The sequence below is a fragment of the Polypterus senegalus genome, chromosome 9 (assembly GCF_016835505.1).
Source record: "Polypterus senegalus isolate Bchr_013 chromosome 9, ASM1683550v1, whole genome shotgun sequence".
Lineage (NCBI taxonomy): Eukaryota > Metazoa > Chordata > Cladistia > Polypteriformes > Polypteridae > Polypterus > Polypterus senegalus.
In genome coordinates this window covers 172,502,718-172,516,211 of record NC_053162.1, presented here as the reverse complement: position 1 = coordinate 172,516,211, position 13,494 = coordinate 172,502,718, and the positions used below count along the sequence as shown (strand labels likewise).

The 13,494-nt window shown below is 39.9% G+C and overlaps 1 protein-coding gene across 1 annotated transcript in view; it reads right to left on the bottom strand.

Moving 5' to 3' along the window:
- The window catches only part of LOC120535995 (hemicentin-1-like), a 222,098-nt gene that overhangs the window by 103,335 nt on the left and 105,269 nt on the right, over nucleotides 1-13,494 (bottom strand). The window contains 8 exon segments of the mRNA XM_039764259.1: nucleotides 273-456; nucleotides 748-872; nucleotides 1,178-1,337; nucleotides 2,532-2,672; nucleotides 4,389-4,520; nucleotides 8,887-8,968; nucleotides 9,238-9,434; nucleotides 11,399-11,512. Of these exon segments, the coding sequence (XP_039620193.1) occupies nucleotides 273-456; nucleotides 748-872; nucleotides 1,178-1,337; nucleotides 2,532-2,672; nucleotides 4,389-4,520; nucleotides 8,887-8,968; nucleotides 9,238-9,434; nucleotides 11,399-11,512 (1,135 nt within the window).

Genomic DNA, 13,494 nt, shown 5'->3' with positions numbered 1-13,494 from the left:
AATAGATAGATAGATAGATAGATATGAAAGTCACTATATAATAGATAGATAGATGGATAATGAAAGGCACTATATAATAGATAGATAATGAAAGGCACTATATAATAGATAGGTAGACAGATAATGAAAGGCACTATTAGATAGATAGATAGATAGAAAATGAAAGACACTAAATACTTGATAAGCATTACACATACAGGTATCCCTTTGCTCAGACATCACCTCTGCTCATCAGACAACATAAAAAACAGTAACAATGTGGGTCTACAGACCTTAGCATCTTGCCAGAAGTGAGGACCCGGGTTCGAGGGGAGAGCACCAGGGGCATTCCATTCTTTAGCCAGCTGAGATGTGGCGGGGGGCTGCCTACAGCCTGGCACTCCAGAGTGATAACTCCATCCTGATTCACAGTCACATTAGATGGGGATGCTGACTGGTTGGGAATTGAGGGAGGCTCTATAATGAATGACAAGAGATACAATGTAATTTGTGAAGAATGCCATTGCTGAAGATCGGGCTAGGTGAGCAACATAAGTGATGTCCTTCAGCAAGGACAGAATAGTTTTTAATCTTTATTTCCACAAGTAAAGTTTTTTTCTCATGAAGCAGTGTAGTGTAGGAACTAAAAAAAATTGAAGGCTTTTAAAGATAGATTTTTGATGGTTTTTCACATTTTTCCTATACCTTTACACAGGTAGAATGCTAGTACAAAAACAATGATTCTGAGGAAGACACAAAGACATTCACCCATTACAGTTACAGCATGGACCTTGGTCTCCCGGCCAGCAGCATTTTCAGCGAGACAGCTGTATGTCCCAGAGTCATGTGGTCGCAGCAGGTGAAAATGGAGTCTACTTCTGTCAAGTGACAGCCTAGATGGAGACAAAGATGCTTACAATTGTGGACAAGGGTTCATCTATTACACAAATTTGTCAGGTTGGAAAGCCTAACAGGGGGAGTTTCTGCTGATTAAACTGGAACCATTGCACTTACACTCTCTACATATGTCAGTTGCTATTGGGCATCATTTACAAAGTAGGCAAAAAGCTACTAATAATACTGTATTTCTAGGAACAAAGCACATTTGAACTAAATCAGCCTTTATTTTTTATGGCACTTTTCACTACAAAGTACCATAACAAGACACTCTGCAAATTTAGAAAGTTCTTCTACTCACGTCAGATGCTGAGTGTCACTGAGGTCAAGCAGCTTCCCATCTTTCAACCAGGTGAGCTCCGGCTTGGGGATGCCAGATGCAACACACTCCAGGGTCAGTTGATTGCCTTTGGACAAGCTGACCTCTGACAACAGACCTGATCCAGTAATGCTGGGGGGAACTGCAATTAAGAAATAAAAGGGATTGAGTAGAGAGGCATACCTCAATGTTAGGTCAATTCTTGGAGCCCATGCTAAAGATGAGCTAAATTTGCAAAAAATTGAAGTATAAGATAGAGAGGTAGGAAAATAGAGATGGGTACTGTGCATCACTATCTTAATCTGAAGGGCACTCATGTAGATTGACAGATAGATTTTCGTTCTTTAATTACTGTTTAATAAGGCAATATTTTATTGATATCTCTCTTTTATAAAAAGAAATCCTGGAAAGCAAAAGCAAGACTACGATACGTGATCTTTCTTGGAAGTTCTCAAAAGACATTTAAAAGACTTGCTTGACAAAAGAGACTTGTCATGGAGCGTCTCGTGGGGACTGTAAACATGAGACTTGATGCCAAAAGACTGTCCTAGGGCCATCTCGCGGGGATGTGGAACATGACATTCTTGCAAGACACACCCTTTTTACAACAGATATCATATAAGAGCACATCCATCAAAAAACAGTCAGTCGTGTAAAAGCACGTAGTGCACACAGATCATGTGCTCTCAATACATATAAAGCGTATAAGGACAATACGGAGAATAGACATCAAGATTTCTAGTTGGGCCACCATTAGTGACACAAGATCACTCTGTTCCAAAATGGATGTACGCTGGACTCCCCACATTAAATGCATAAAGAAATGCTCCTGAGAATGATGTGTACACTCCAAGATGGTATGACAAGCACTGGGACAGATCTACGCCAAGGTGGTAGTGCACAGTGCTCTTCTTAGCATTGTGTGTGAAGTGTGAACGCAGAATGTGCATTTCATACAGTCAATGTTTACAATCCAGAAGGGTATTTTTTAATCCTTGGTGTCCACTACATCAGTATCATGGTGCTGGGGGTTCTAAAGACACCTTATATTGTGTCCTACCTTTATTTAAAACTCTTCATTTGACAAAGTGTATGTCACATAAGAGAAAGCTCTAGATGGCTCATCAGGATATTCAAGATGGGGTAGTTGGCATTGAATATTTTGTCAAACAGGTTTTTGCTTGTTATTCTTTTATTTATGTATGTCCTTAAATGCACAGTACTGCCAGGTCTCCCTTTTTCAGAGGTGGTATACAAAAATAAAATAAAGAAAATTATGTTTGTTGTCACCAAGGTGGAGCTCAACTGCAGCCATCAGTCTCATCCTTTTCCTCACCTTGCACAGTAAGAGAGTAGAGTGTACGGGCCTCTCCCTCCGCATTTCTTGCCAGGCAGATATAGATGCCAGTGTCTAAAAGACGCAGAGGACCAATCTCCACTCTACTGCTACTGCTGCTGACACTTGAGGCTCTAGTCTCTGAGGATTGAAAAACATAGAGAAAGGGTTACTTGCCTGTCAGCCTTTCAATACTGTCTTGTGTCAATGGTTTAAGCTGCTGGTTGTAGTGTAATGGTGTTTTCTTAGCACATATTAAACCACTTAACTCTAACTGAGTGTCATTTGAATGCCAACGCATACCTAAGCATTGTTGCAGACTGTGTGCTGTCTTTTATAGCTTGAATCTACTCTTTCTAAAATGGCCCAATGTACCATAATGCAAAAGTGACATCATCTTAATCTAGTTTCACATGTGGGACAGTGATTTCAGTTTACACTAATGATCCACACCATTTCCAGATTACAGACAATTAGGGTACCTTATAGTGAAGCAGAAGAGAAGGTTAGCTCCAGTTTTTTTTAAGGAAACCACATGACATTTTTCAGTCACCCTACCAAAATCTTTATAGTGTCAGCACCTTAAAGAATTCATACCTGAAAGAATTCATGCTGTCCTAGAGGCAAAAGGGATTTCTATTCTACTTCTATTTCTATTCTAGTGAAATTTGAAGTTAACTATTATTTTTCAGTAGGAAAGTACTATTTTATCTATATAAATGTGTTTCTACCTTAGTACACTGACAGGGCTTTGAGTTATACTCAGTTGTGCCTCATAATGTTTACAGGCTTTAAAATCACTGCAAAGTGCAATACAGTAACTTATTGTAATGCAGCTAGTCAATCACTGAGGAATTGATCTTGTTAGTCTTCAGTAGGAAACTACTGTTTAAATTATGTAAAAGTGTTTTACCTTAATATATTTACAGGGCTTTAAAATATACTGAGTTGTAACAAACTGCAAGTACAGGCTGGAAATGCACCCCACAGTAGTGCGGTGTCATTATGGACAATGCTACACATCCTCTGGCTGACATACTAATACTGAAGGGCTTTCAGCCAATGACTTACTCAGCAGAAGTGTGTCAAGAAACACGATGAGCTCCTTCATACCATCAGCAACACACCTTTATAATGCTTCACTGTATTTGTGACTGTCGAATCAGAAGTTTTCAATTTCTTTAATTTTCTTTCCTTTTTGTCCCTGTTGTGTGCTCAGACAAGTGTGTGTAAATGTATTTATTTATTTAAAGAGCTTCTGTTAAAACCCAAAATTCCCCTGGGGACAAATTAAAGTTAAATCTATCTATCTATCTATCTATCTATCTATCTATCTATCTATCTATCTATCTATCTATCTATCTATCTATCTATCTATCTATCTATCTATCTAAATGCATTTAGGTACATTTGACTTTAACTCAAATCCCAGTAAATGTATTCTAAATAGTAGTTTCCTACTTGTACATAACCGTTTAATTTTTTTTTTTTATTGAAAGACCTGCTATATCACTCTAAGGAAGCATAAACCCAAATGGGGCTAATTTAAAGTCGCCAATTAACCTAGCATACACATCTTTAGGTACGTGATAGGGAAATTGGAGTAAATAAAAAACCCATATAGATACAGAGGAAAATATGCAAACTTCACATATATAAGGAGCAGGTGCAGGATTTGAACTCTGGACACAAGCTCCATGAGACATCTGCTCTAATTATTATGCTGTTCTGTAAACATGAGCATGTCATGTAAGCAATTGTATTCCAGCCCTTAACTTGTGAAGCACCTTGGGTTTGGTGTGGGTATGAGAATGTTATGTTATCTTGAACGTACCTTGCTGCCACATTTGCACTTACCTATTGATGTGCCATCCTTTAGCCAGCTGATGACTGGTGATGGTATACCTGTAGCCTCACAGTGAAGGAGGACAATGGAGCCCAAAGTGCCAGTTATATTTTGCTGTAGAGGACCGCTAATAACAGGAGGAACTGTGGATCAGAAAATAGTAAGATAAACAGCATAGTCAGAGAGGGGCAGAAGGATGTCAAACCAAAACAATGATCTTTAAGAAAAGAGGTCAATTTAGGGAAAAGTACTCCCTAGACCAGGGCGGAACAATTTTCAATGGCACTCTGATTGAATTGAAATATAGTAAAATAATATATTTTAATTACAGCGCATGCGTTTGCGCTCTGCGTCCACCCAAAACGTTTCGTGCATGCAACTCATAGAAATGGGAAACCATGTTTTCAGTGCAGATTGTGGTTATGTTAAAATGAACCTCATGCTATTATTAAGTAATTTACTGCCCTAAAATGACTCAAAAAAGACAAAAACTTGATGTTCACCCCTTTTCAAGACTCTTGGACGAATGACTATGAATTTGCACAACAAAAGGATCGTGCTGTCGTGCGTCAAGTGTACAAAGACGTTATGAAAACTAAATATCAGTCCACCTTTAAAATCTCTGATGAGAAAAGTGAAGCTATAAAAAGGGCTGTTTCTGGCTTTAAGAAACAAGCTACTTATTTTAGTCAAATAACTGGAACCAAAAATAAAGCCACCGAATGCAGTTATACAATTGCTTTGCATTAATTGATTAATAGCTCTGATTAATAATAAAAAAATGATTACAGTAATCATGTTAGAATTCTTGATAATTTTTTCTTATTCAAACTATGTACTTTGAATTAAAAAAACTTGGAATTTATAATTTGTAATACAAATTGTAATAAATGTGTTTAAAATTAAAATTTGACAAAACATTCTTTTCACATATGATCCTATGTATTTTAAAATATTGAAATGACCAACTGCCTCGCAGTTAGGAGACCTGGGTTCACTTCCCAGGTCCTCCCTGCATGAAGTTTGCATGTTCTCCCCGTGTCTGCGTTGTTTCCTCTGGGCGCTCCTGTTTCCTCCCACGGTCCAAAGACATGCAGGTTAGGTGGATTGGCGATTCTAAATTAGTCCTAGTGTGTGCTTGGTTTGTGTGTGTCCTGTGCTGGGTTGGCATCCTGCCCAGGATTGGTTCCTGCCCTGTGTTGGCTGGGATTGGCTCCAGCAGACCCCCGTGACCCTGTGTTCGGATTCAGCGGGTTGGAAAATGGATGGATGAATGACCAATAATATAAGATCCAGTTATAATGGGCTATACTTTTGAAGCCCATTATAACTGGACCAATTTTGTTACTATATATATCAAAAATGGTAGAATTATATCAGCATGTGGAATAACATTGTGACATAGGTTCGGCACGACACCTCTGAGAGGTTGCTGACCCCTGCCCTAGACCAAGATTCCTCAATTATGGTCCTGATGCAGTGGCTGCAAATTTTTGTTCCAACCAGTTTCTTAATTAGAAGCCAGGCCTAGCAGGTAATGAAACTTGGTATTTCATTTTATGGCATCTTAATGCTTTTTCATTCTTCCAAGGCAAATCTTTATCATGTTGTAGATTTGTTATTTTCTGAGAACATTATCCATATGCTGTGGTGGGCTGGCGCCCTGCCGGGGTTTGTTTCCTGCCTTGCCCCCTGTGTTAGCTGGGATTGGTTCCAGCAGACCCCCGTGACCCTGTAGTTAGGATATAGCGGGTTGGATAATGTATGGATGGATGGATTATCCATATGTTTTGGGTGCTGCAACAGATTTGTACCTCTTGGTCCCTCCCTTCTCACTCATTTGTTTTAAAACATTAACACAGATACATCTTGATGCATCAGGTTTAAATGGAAACATGCCATCTGGAGAGCTGGTGGCCTTTGTAATTTGCACCTCATTATTAACTGATGACTAGTTAAGAAAACAGGCAATATTTAAAACCTAAATGCAGTAGCATAAAACTAAAATAAGAAATGAAAGGTTCAGAATCATAACGAGGGAGTTAACTAAAACTGAGCACAAAAACATAGTGCTTAAGCAATAAATAAATGTGTTTTAATTAAGAAATTGGTTAAAGCAAAAGCCTGCAGTAACTATAGGAGCCCTGGCCTAGAGGATACAGTGACATACAATCTTGCTTACATTCATTGATTTTTTTCTGAAAACGACTAACCCCTTTGAGGTTTGTGGGGAGCCTAAGCCTACCGTGTCAAAGTCAAGCACAAGATAAGGTGCTACCTTGGGCACAGAAGTACATATGACTACGCTCACATTTAAAGTTGCTGGTTTCCTAATATAGACATCCTTGGAATGCAGTAGAAAGTGAAATAAATGGAGGAAACTCACACAGACATGGTGAGAACATTCACACACCACACAGACTATTTTCAAACATGCAATTCTAACCCAGGTCACAGCGCTAATCACTGTGCCAGTGTGCTGCCCTTGTCAGACAATTACTTAGATCTTTGGATTGACCTTGCTTTTAGAGGTACAGGTTTATAATGTTAATAATTTACACATCTCGGTGATCTTCAAGTATAATTGTTATTTATTTACTTATTTTGTATTTGAAACAATATTTAACTTTCAATTAACTCTACTCATTTAAAAAAAAAAACCTCCTTACAGTAAAACATGTAAGTGAATGAAACTCTGAAGGGGTTGGGATGTGTTTGAAAAAATGTGTAGAATCCTAACAGACTGGATGAGGTTAGATGTGTTTATCAAAATGTGTTAAATATTAGCAGGGTGGAGAAGAGAAATTAAATGATCTTACCAGTTGTGGAAAAACTTGATCGGCTAACTCAGGGACAAAGAACTGTCAAAAACTAAACTAAAACTGAAATTCAGAGGCCACTTCTGGCAGAAGAGAGAGCAGCACATTACTGTTCTTCATGGGCCTTTTCTCAGCTGTACTTTGTGATTGTCAGTATCAACACTAGATTTTTATTTTTCTTTATCTGTCACACTTAGAAAGTAAGTGAACTACTAGCTTAAAGAACTGTTTTCCACATTGAGTGGACATCCCCTGCTGGATTCACAAGGGGAGCACAGTGGGGGACAAGGGGTGAATGTAAGAACCAACCCAGTATCATTTCTCTTTAATTTAGATGGTTGTATGTTGCTTCTATATTTGTGGATAATGTTTCTTCTCATGTTATATGCTTTGTTTTGTAACTTATGACACATTTCCCCTTGGGATTAATGAAGTATCTATCTATCTATCTATCTATCTATCTATCTATCTATCTATCTATCTATCTATCTATCTATCTATCTATCTATCTATCTATCTATCTATCTCTATCATATATCTATATCTATCTATCTATCTATCTATCTATCTATCTATTACTAGCTGTGCACATTTGTCACTGTGTGCATTTTCTTTTCTGTGCATTTGTCACAGTACTCTTTTGTACAGTGCACTGTTATCATGTCACCCATGCAAAGAGCTAACATTAAAATCTGACACAAACAGTGACTAGAAACTGAATTCAAACCCATGTGTTCAGCAGTGGCAACCACTTTGCTATTCTGATGGACAGTTTTTTAATAATTGTACTGAGTGGCCCTGCCTTTAGCAGTAAAGATTCAGCGGGAGAGGGAGTGCAGTGGGTGGCAGTGGGTAAAATGTGACCCTTCCTTTAAAGGGCAACACTCTGGCGTAGGACACACCAACTCCCACTGGGCTAGATTAGAAATGCAGATCAGCCTAACAGCGTGTTTTTAGACTATTAAAGAAAGCAGGAACACCTGGAGAAATGAGAGACAAAATAAAAATTGAGTGCCCTCCAGCTAAGAATCTTAACAGGGATTCAAATACTGTGACCAGCTGTGCCTCACAGGTCAGATAAAAAATTATGAATGCTTTTCTTTTTCAATTGCTTCTTCATTTTGTAAACAACATACTCTAAAGAGGGTGGCACAGTGGCGCAGTGGTAGAGCTGCTGGCTCGCAGTAAGCAGCCCTGGGTTCCCTTCCCGGGTCCTCCCTGTGTGGAGTTTGCATGTTCTCCCCGTGTCTGCGTGGGTTTCCTCTCACAGTCCAAAGACATGCAGGTTAAGTGCATTGGCGACCCTAAATTGTCCCTAGTGTGTACTTGGTGTGTGGGTTTGTGTGTGTGTGTCCTGTGGTGGGCTGGCGCCCTGCCCAGGATTTGTTCTGGCCTTGCACCCTGTGCTGGCTGGGATTTGCTCCAGCAGACCTCCGTGACCCTGTATTAGGATATAGTGGGTTGGAGAATGACTGAGTTTCTAAAGAAACTCTCCAGACTCCAAATACAGCCCTGAATTTTAAGAGGGTTAGTTATAATGTTCGTTCAAGAAGGTAACCCTTTAAAAGCTGCCTATTAAATATACATTTCACTTTTGTCACTTCTAGAGTAACTTCTGAATCTTTGTGCCCTATAGAGCAGGAAAGTTGCTTTAGCTATTTCGATATTTTGTAGTACTAACTCTCCTTACCTGTCACCATGAGCTGAAAGGTCCTCTCTGTTTGCCCAGCAATATTTGAAATTTTGCAAGTGTACATACCACTGTCTGAAACCTGCAAACGTGGGATAAACATTATCAGTAGTGGAAATGCCCGCATTGTTTTGCTGTGCTTTAATCAATGGCATCCCTTACAATGGTTGTTCCCTTACAGAGTTAATGACATTTTAAACAAAATGGAAGCCATCAATTGGTGAGGTCGAACTCTTGGCCAATCAAAAAATATATAGACCTTCATCACATCCCAGGTTCAATGTGCATCTTAGAATGGGAATAAACCCAAATGGGCATCTGACAGGCATTTTCAGTTACAGCACACCATACCTTCACTCTTTCAATTTCTAATCCGTGCTGGTGAATCTGGAGGCCTCCTCCTGTAGAGAGTTGGACCCCATTCCGGTACCAGGTTACTTCTGGCTTAGGCTCCCCCTCAGCATCACAGTAAAAGCTAACCAAGGACCCAGCTCTCAAGGTCATGTGGTCCTGATCAATACCGGGCCGTTGCTTCAGTGTGGGTGGGTCTGGGAATGAGAGAGGATGAGGTAAGGATTGATAAAGAGCTCAAGACAGGCAGGAGATGTCCAAAGAGGTATGTTAGTCAGCATTGGGGCTGTGTTTAAAAATCAGATTTCTTCATTTAATAGGAACATGGCTCACACCACGTACAATTCAATTAAATTCAATTCAGTTCATTTCGTGTAGCACTCTTTAGTGGGTGCAGGCACATACCTCTGTGAATAGTTCTCAGGTAAAATGCAAATACAAGCTTTAGAAATTACTGATTACATAATGAGTACACATAAAGACACAGATTTTATTGTAAACACATAGGAAAACAAAGTGGTTTGAAACTGGTTAGCATTAACAGAATCCAAAGATTTCTGTCCATTAATGAATTGTTGAACTATGGCCAGTTGATGATGGAAAAGAGTAAAACAACAACTTCAGTTATCAGCATGCCTGGAGGAAGTAAACCTCTGGGGGGCCCAGGGTCAGTTATGACAGAGAAAGTCAATGACAGAGTCAAACGCAGTTCTGGAATCCTAGTCACCTACCCCACCCCAGGCCATTCTACAGGAGAGGCTGTGCTGGACCAGAATATTTCCATCTGTTGACTCCAGGGCTCCCAGTATTTCATATGTCTTTTCCAAGGCCAGAAAAAACATTTTGGAAGTAAAGCAGTGGCACTAAGTTCCACCACAGGATACTGAGGAGAGAAACGGGAGGGCAGAACTGCAAATTACAAAAACAAAACCTCCTCTCTTTCCAAGTCTGGCTAAAACAGCATGGTGTACTTGAAGTTTACTTATCCTGCCTGAAACCTTCTCCTCTTCTTCACTTCACAGCTGCTTATTTAGAAGTTTAGGGGATAGATTAGGCTGTATTGTTACCACCAAGGTACTGAAGCCCAAGGTAGGTTACTGACTTAACCCTCTCAGACTGACCTAATACAACTCTGTGTTATAATTGCCAGACCCAGCCCTGCCAGGATTGAGAACAAGTACAAGGCGGCAGTCATTACCAAACACTATGTTTCAAACTTGCCTAACCACATTTAAAGTGACAGGAGGTCAGAGTGACAATGACAATGTTAAAACTAAACTGGATGCCAATCATTTCTGAATACATAACATTTTCAGAATTGACTAATCCAGTTAAAGGTTTTAGTGGACCTGAATCTATCCCGCCAGGAATGGGCACAGGAAAGGAACAAGCCCTGCAGGGGACACTAGTTGTTTCTAAATACCTAACATTCTAAAAATCATAGCAGAATTTGGGGGGCACCAGAAGCTAAACCTGCTAGCACTGAGTGCAAAGTAGGATGCCAGTCATTTCCAAATAATAATGAAACATTCTCATACTGGCTTAATCCAGTTCAGGTTCACAAGAAGGCAGATCAAGCCAGATTCTAGTCTTGTGACATCAGGTGCAAATTAGGAATCAAAAGGGGACATCTTGGGGATGACATGTCAGTGCATCATAGGCCCAGCAAAGCATTTGAACACACGTGCACACACACACACACACACACACTGTAACATGGGGGAAGCTCAACATAAACCCAGGATGCTAGATATTGTACACGAGGTGCTAGCCACTGTGCCACAACCTCTGTTGAAAGGCCTCATATTAAAAGTAATGCACATTTATGGCAGAAAAGCAGGTATAAGGTGAATGAAAACAGAGATCATTGTAACAGTTGCTGCTCAGTGTGAAATACTTCAGAGGATTTCCTCTTTAGATTCTTTAGCGAACAAGTATCTTTTCAAGACCAACTTGTGACTGACCAGAGAACAATTCAAGATTGATTCCACTCAGTCTCTAGTCACCTAAACCCTTTGATATCTCGTTTTTCCTAGAACACATTCCAAATAGTAGTCAATAAAAGCCAGACAGTCCACGTTTTCTAAGAGTAAATCATCTGAAAAAGAAAGTTGACATCTGTGTCATATAAAAGTTGCCCTAGTGGCAATGTATCTCTTACAGTATACGCTCAGATGAATCTGCTTCTTGTCACGTCCAGCGGAATTCTCAGCAGAGCACATATATTCACCCGCATCAGAGAGTTTTGCACGAGGGATTTGAAGCACCCGTCCACCTGAAAAAAGGCAATAATGACAGCTCAGAGTCACAAAAGGGAGGTAAGCTGTGCTGGGGCAGGAAGCAAAAGGCAAAATGGCAGGGCAATTGGAATGAGAACAATATAGAAAATAACTAATCGGAACTAATGACCACCATCCATCCATCCCTCCATTATCCAACCCACTATATCCTAACTACAGGGTCATGGGGGTCTGCTGGAGCCAATCACAGCCAACACAGGGTGCAAAGCAGGAAACAAACCCTGGGCAGGGTGCCAATTGACACATGGGACAATTTAGGATCGGCAATGCGCCTAACCTGCTTGTCTTTGGACTATGGGTGGAAACCCACGCAGACACGGGGAGGACACGCAAACTCCATGCAACCCGTGAAGCAAACCCTGATGACCACCATTTAAAGGTGAATACAAATAGACTTCTATATTACATTTGTTTATTTTATTTTATTTTTTAAATCTGAGATCAGGTAAGTTAAGTGGGTCACAGAAGAGTACTAAAGTGGTTATGTTCATTTTATATATCACCAGTGCCAGTAATTTAAAGGTTGCCAGTTCAAATTGTATAAATGCCAGAAGTGATTCTACTCCATTGGGCCCTTGAGCAAAGCCCTTAATCTGCAATTGCTCCATCCTGGGCATGACGTTAATCTGCATCCAGCCCTGCAAGCAGGTCCTCCAATTTACAGGGAAAACCTGCATGTTGGTGGCAGGATTGGCACTCCAGCCACCGTCAAAAACCTCCCACCTCTCTCTATCTTTCTAAATGAAAACCATACCAATGAGCTCTAGTTGCACATACGACACAGACCTTTATTTTGTGTGGCATCTTTCTGTAGTGAACGCCATCCACCAGTGCACTGCACATACTCTACCAAACTATAACTGTTAATTAACTTTTTAAAAATTGGAACACAGGTAGGTTAAATTGGTCAGTCAATGTCCCAATCACACAGGTGATTGACGAGCTTACCATATATAATACCTTTCAATAAGTAAAATCATTCCAGGGTGTTCTGTAATTTGAGGGCTAATGGACCTGATTACACACATCTATTTAGTTTGAGCAGAGAGGGGTCAGGCGACTCACTCAGTGTCACACTGGTAGTCAATTAAAGTGATAAGCTTTATTTTATACAGAACTATTCTAGTAGACACCATCTAAAAGTTTTATAAGTACAGAGCTTAATCACAAATGATTACATATGTTTATTTAATTGGAGTACAGCCACATTAAATGACTCAGTTAAGGTCACTCAGGAGTTACAGGAGAGGATTAAAGTGGCATCTTTTATTGTGTAGTATTATAGCACCTTTCTATAGTAAACACCATTATAAACTGCTTTATTCAGTACATTGCTATATTCAGTTGATTACTTTTGTAAAACTGGAGCACAGGTGGATTATGTGGGTCACTCAGGTTCACAGTCATAAGAGTGAATTATATAGTAGCTACCTGTAATCAAAAACAAGGTATTCTCTAAGTAGAGGGCTTCAGTACTATTGAAAATATAAAGATGACACCCAGGGAGTTACAAGAGAGGATCTTTCAAACATTTTTAAGCCCAATTAATCCTAGACAGGGTAAGGCCAGAGCCTTTATCAGCAGTATTAGGTTCAAGGTAGAAATTAGTCAGGAATAGAGTGCCAGTCCGTCAAAGACTTCACTTCTACACACAGTCAATTACCATGCATATCCGTGAGGTGAAACACAGTGTGTCCTGAGCAGTCCCTACACAGAGGCCTGGATGCAGGATTCCATCCAAAAATATTGGAGCTGTGAGGTTGCCCAGGACCGAAGTGTCAACCTTTTTTTTTTCTGTAGTGAACAACTTCCCAAAGTGCAGAGGTGTTGTTAAACTGCAGCACAATCTCGCTGGGGTCACACACAGAGCGGTATGTAAGGATTGTACTGCTAACCTTGCAGTTTAAACTGGGACTAAATTAAGTGTGAATTAAAAAAGGTCAATTTAGAGTAGGAA